The 6048-nt window shown below is 34.7% G+C and overlaps 1 protein-coding gene across 1 annotated transcript in view; it reads right to left on the bottom strand.

Moving 5' to 3' along the window:
• Lacc1 (laccase (multicopper oxidoreductase) domain containing 1) overlaps positions 1-5333 on the bottom strand; it is a gene marked incomplete at its 5' end in the record, with an annotated part of 15084 nt that extends 9751 nt beyond the window's left edge. The window contains 3 exon segments of the mRNA XM_005409073.2: positions 2567-2732; positions 3905-4083; positions 4722-5333. Coding sequence (XP_005409130.1) covers positions 2567-2732; positions 3905-4083; positions 4722-5277 — 901 coding nt within the window.
• Between the last annotated feature and the right edge of the window lie 715 nt (positions 5334-6048).

Here is a 6048-nt window from a genome sequence, read left to right as displayed (position 1 = left end):
GAATATTACTCAGCTATAAAGAAATATAAACTTGAGGCTTTTATAAGTAAATGGTCACAACTAGAGACCATACTTATTAGTGAAATAAATCAGACCATACTTATTAGTGAAGTAAATCAGATGTTGCATGTGTAAGCATCATATTGTCTCACTAGTGTAAGACCTGAAAGAGTGAATAAAAACTAGGAGGTATGATAGACATTATGAAACTAAAGGAAAATGCTCAAAAGTAAAGGGCAACTAGGGTGCAGGAAAAGAGAAGGGAAAGAAGGGGAAATTCTGTAAGTATGTATATACAGGATAGCTAACATAGTTGTGCTACTGTCTTCTATTGCTCTACAGAAAGGAACAGTTAATGATTACTTGTTTGATCAATCTTGTATGTCTCTATTTGTTTTCCTGAGAAACCACTTTGAAGATACCAGTAAGTAATTCACCAACCATTGTTAATTTCCTACAACTTTGTCTGTAACTCTGTTTTGTTTATATTGTTCTTATGCTAGTTTGTAAATGGATGTCTGTTAATGTTTTACTTCTTTTATTTTTTAAAATAAATTTTAAAAAATAAAAAATAAAAAACAAATGAATCATAAAATTAATCAACATTATAATACTGGTTTTAAAATAAGATTGTACTATACAAACCACCTGACATAGACATTAAATGGGAGTTTCCCTATACTCCTTTTGAAAATGTTCTATTTGATTTCCACTGGTATTGTATCTTTTTAAGTTTTGTCTTTCTCCCTTTTTATTTGTATTGTGCAAAAATAAATCCATAAAATGTAGAATTTTAACAACTTTAAAGCATTTAGTTCACTGACACCATTATATAATCTATTTTCAGGGCTTTTTTTTTGGTACAGGGAGTCAAACTCATGACCTCGCCTTTGCCAGGCAGGTGCTGTGCCACTGAACTTTCTTCCTGGCTCCAGGGCTTTTTTTATCTTGCAAATCTGAAATTTATCCATTAAACAGTAATTCTTTTCCCTCCTCCCCTGATCACAATTTTCCTCCCTGTTTTCAATAATTTGATTAGTTTAGACATTTCTTGTGATGGGCTTATTTCATTTGGCATAATGTCCTTAAGGTTCATCTATGTTGTAGCATGTGCCAGAATTTCCTTTCTAAGGCTGAATAATAATTTCACTGTATATACACCATACAATTTACATTTTGTTAATACATTTATTTGTCATTGGACATTCATGTTGCTTCTACCTGTTGGATATTGTAAATAATGCTGCCATAAACATGGGTGTGTAAATATCTCTTCTAGATCCTACTTTCAGTCCTTTTCTATATCCAAAAGTAGAATTGCTGCATCATATGGTAATTATTTTTAAACTTTTGAGGAGTCACCATGTTTCTTAAATCAGAATTTTTATTGTATTTTATGTCCTCAAAATTTTCCAGGAGAAAAACAATTACTTATACCACACTGTTTTATATAGTAGCTGTACCATTTTCATTCCCAGTAACAGTGCAATAGGGTTGAAATTTTTCAAAACTTATTACTTCTTATTTTCTGGATTTTTATTTTGTTTTGTCTTCATTTTAGCCATCCTAATGAATCTGAGAAGAGACTGTAGTCTTGATTTGCATTTGTCTAATTATAAGTGATACTGAAAAACTTTTCATGTACCTGCTGGCCATTTATATATTATTTTTGGAAGTACATCTATTCCTTTGCCCATTTTTAAATCTGAGTTTCTTTCCTGTTATGGGAGCTCTTTATTCTGGATATTAGCCCTTTATCAAGTATATGATTTGCAAGTATTTTCTTCTATTCTGTAGGCTTCCTTCCCACTCTATAAATAACATCCTTTCATGCACAATCATTTTACTAACAATGTCCAATTTATCTATTTTTACATTTGTTCCTTGTGCTTTGAATATCTAAGAAACCACTGTCTAATCCAAAAATCACAAAAATTTACACAAATAATTTTCCTAAGATTTTCATAGTTTCAGCTCTTACACTTAAATCTTTGATCTATTTTTACTTAATTTTAAAATATGATGCAAGGGTGCAACATAATTCTGTATGTGGATATCCAATTTTCCAAGTATTTTTTGTGGAAGAGACTGTCCTTTTACTAGAAGATATTTTGTTGAAAGGTATTTGACCACACTGAAGTGTTTCTTTTTGGACTCTTATGCTATTCCACTGACTCATATGTGTTTTTACACTAGTACCATACTATTTTGATTGATATAATTTTATAGTAAGTTTTTAAATAGGAAGTGTCGGGTATCCAACTTTGATCTTTTTCAAGATTGTTGTGATTACTGAGAGGCTTTTAAGATTTCTTGCTTAGAAATATGGGCACTCAGCTAAAACTCAGATTTGTTATGAATCTACCTACATACCACCTCTTCTGGCAGTTCACCTCTAATTCATATAACCTGATGTAATGTTGTTGTGCCCTCTTATGAGTATGACCTCCTTCTTTCATTATACTTATCACAAAGATATATAATTAACTTTTACGCCTACGAGAAAAGTTGTAACTTTTCCTGTACTACAAGATGGGTATAGTCTTTAATGCTTCATTATACTTACCAGAATGAGCAACCCCACATGCTTTTTTGACAGGATCTGCAAAAACTATAGGTATACAATCAGCACCAAGTGCTGCAATTGTGACTCCTCTCTGATTTGTGGTTATTCCGTCATAAAATTCAGGCTCCTTTTTTCCCATGATCCAGACTTCACTGCCATGATCAGTCTAATACCAAAGATATATGATAAAAATATTTTGAAAATAAGATCTCTCATAACTTTACTGAAAGTACTTCAGTACAAAATTATATAATTACTGTCAATTATTAGAATTCAATAAATATACTTCTAGATACAGTAAAATATCAAAATGCAGTATCTCTGACATATTTCACTCAAAGAAAAGCAGACTTAAAGTTTCAATGTAATCCATCTTGAATGGAGGAGGTCCCACTAAAGATGGATAAATCTCTACTTGTAACATTTTCTACAAAGTGTGAATTAACTTATAAAGAAAATTAAATGATCAAATCATTCATAATTTTACTTCTTCAGACTCAAGTACGAGGTATGATTGGAATGTTTAAATTGTAAAAATATAGTAATAATACACATTGCTATTAATCCCCCTCAAAACACTGCCCTCACTTCAAACATCCCATGTTCCTGCCACTTTCTGAAGTAGTTCTGGGAAATCTTTTCTCATGAATGTCTTTAGCTGTGCTGTTATGGTTGCTTCATTGTCCTGAACTGACTAAAAACATTTACCTTTCTTGGTATTCTGACTTTGGAGGAAAAGCCAGAAGTCACAAAGTGCAAGATCCAGTGAATAAGGTGAATGAGGACACACCACGTTTTTATTCTTTCCTTTCCATTGGATAGCACTTGGCAGCAGCATTCACCAAGATTTTAATCACACCTCATACAGACATTCAGGAAAAATCAAGGGGGAGTATTTTGAAGAGGATTAATGACAATGTGTCCTTTACTAAATTTTTTAATTTATACATTCAATGTATAGTTCAATCACATGCCATAAAGCTAGAACTGTGTGAGGAACAAAACATTATCATATCCATTATGCCTCTAGGTCTCCCTAATGTTAATTTAGAAAATTATGGCCTTTGTTATCCATAATTCAGGATATATATAGAGAGACAGACAGACAGACAGATAGACAGACAGACAGTATACTCTGAGAATTAACCATACTTTTAGAATTGAGGCGCTCCAGGTGAAACATGTATCACAGAACTGATCTTTAGGCTATGATGTAAAAAACCTAAGAAAAACAACTACAGCATTATCCTAAACGGTTAAAGGAAACACTAGAAGCAAGAGTATCAGCTAAGATAAAAATACACTTTAGATCTTTCAAAATACAAAACAAAATTTTACCTTTACTCGGTAAAATTTCTCGGCATGAAATCCTGCAGTATTCGCCAACCTACGCAGGTTTTCTTGAACAACTGTTTTGGGATCTCTCCGTTTGGAACTACTGAAGAGATTGCAAGAGCTAAGAGTTGGTATGTAGGATATCCCACCTGTTCTTGTAGTAAATCCATGTATGAAAATGTCTGTTGAAGATAGGTAGTAAAGATTACAAAAACGTTCTACAAAAGACTATAAAGCATTACAAAAGCCAAACTCTCCAGTTAGACCTTCCTGATCATTTCAACCTGTGCTTATTTATTCACCTTCTAATTTTAACAGGACTTTGTTCCCTATGTTATTATATACTGCTGTTTGTTTTACCATCCCAATGAGATTATTGCTGTTCAAAGGGTACCTTCTATCTCTTTATTATACCCAGTGGAATACAGCACACAACAAGTACTGTTTAACCAAGAAAGAAGACTTTATATAAATAATTTTACTCTTCTGTGAAAGTGTCAATGAGTTCAGGTTTCAAAATTCCTAAATAGAAGATTTTCAGGGTGAGAAACCTCACTTTCAAGGACAGTTGGAGGATTTGTCGAAAAGCTGAATTTGCATGAAGCAAATCATTTATTTAGGGTGGCTTTGAAGGAGTCATCCCTCGACACCCTTGACTCACAAAGCCAACCATAACAACTACATGGTACAAATGATACTGACCAAAAAAATAAAACCACAAGAGTTAACAAAAGAAAAGATGGAAGAAAGGCTATCAATCTTAGAAGAAAGGCTGGGTTTTCATGTACGTGGTAAAAACAACAGATAGTGTTGAATATACCTGGGATCAAAGGAGATGTAATAATAGTTAATTTTCCATTCAGTGCTGGCAGACTTCTCAAATACGTTTCTATTTCATCCTGGATTTTTTCTAGTTCAGGAGCTGTGATCATGTTTATTTCAGTGGACTGCTTCAAAAGGCCATTTTTTACCTGTAAATCTTCAAACTCAAAACTGTAAACCTCAGTGAAGAGTTGGTCAATAAAAGCCTTCATTAACTTTTTCCTGTGTACTGGTACAATCACCTTAATGCTGCTCAAATTTTTTTCATCAATTTTTTGCTTAATCATATACAAAGAGGCAGCCATGCTCGGATTACTAACAATCTCGAAGTCACTCAGGAAGGCTGAAAATTCATTGCTTGTTTCCAATTCACAATTATCACGTTCACTATCCCATTCACAGCTGATGTTACTGCAACATATTATGCAAAAGTACTGGGCCCTGCCAGCGTCGTGGCATCGGACAGCATTCAGGGTCTTCAATAATGTCTGATTGCAGTTTTCCTGAGGGTTCAATTCCAAGCCAAACAGATCAATCAACACTGCTTCTGCCATCCTCCAATACTGTATAAAGTTCTTCAAAGAATACTTTGGTGCCAAACAAACAATCTCTAAATAAAAGTAACCATAAGCAAGAATTCAAAGTCATCAGTCCTACAACAGAAATTTGTGGTGGATAAAAAAGAAAACAATTGCACTGATCTAAAAAAGTAACTAAAATAGTAAGTCTGGATGCCTTTCAGGAAAGCTAGTCTATTTGTCATCAGAGACACATGACAATTAAAAGCATCCTTTATTTTGTGAAAGTGTAGCTATGTATATCTTCCCAGCAGAACAACAGTTCGTGTGGGTTATTTCATTTTCTTTATGTAGCAAATTTACTAGGAAATTACTTGCCTTACAAAAAGTCCATTTTATAATTATAGCTTGTCGATCCATGTGACATATTAGTCCCAGCATGATCATCATATTAGGTCACATGTGAAGTAGACCATGAAACAGAAAGGCTTCACGCTCACCAGGTTAAGATGAGCTGAACTTGAAAGTCACATTTTTATGGAGAGAAATGCTGAGATGAATGATTTCCTCCCAGAATTTACACAGCACTCCTCACTTGGCCACGACTCAAAAGTGACTTCAATTTTTGGACTGGAGGGGCTTCATGCCTACTTTTCAGTGGTCTGATTTTCTCACCTCCTGCCCCAGCCCTCTCAAGCCGGCTGCGGGTCTCTCCTCGCCTCCGCTCCCCGCGCACGGTCCCGCTGTGGGCGGGACAGCGTGCCCGCCCGCCCGCCGCCCTGCCCCCGACGCGGGCCTTCTCCGCGC

This window comes from Chinchilla lanigera, unplaced genomic scaffold (genome assembly GCF_000276665.1).
Source record: "Chinchilla lanigera isolate Chin_1 unplaced genomic scaffold, ChiLan1.0 scaffold00117, whole genome shotgun sequence".
NCBI lineage: Eukaryota > Metazoa > Chordata > Mammalia > Rodentia > Chinchillidae > Chinchilla > Chinchilla lanigera.
This window is presented reverse-complemented; position numbering and strand designations above follow the sequence as displayed.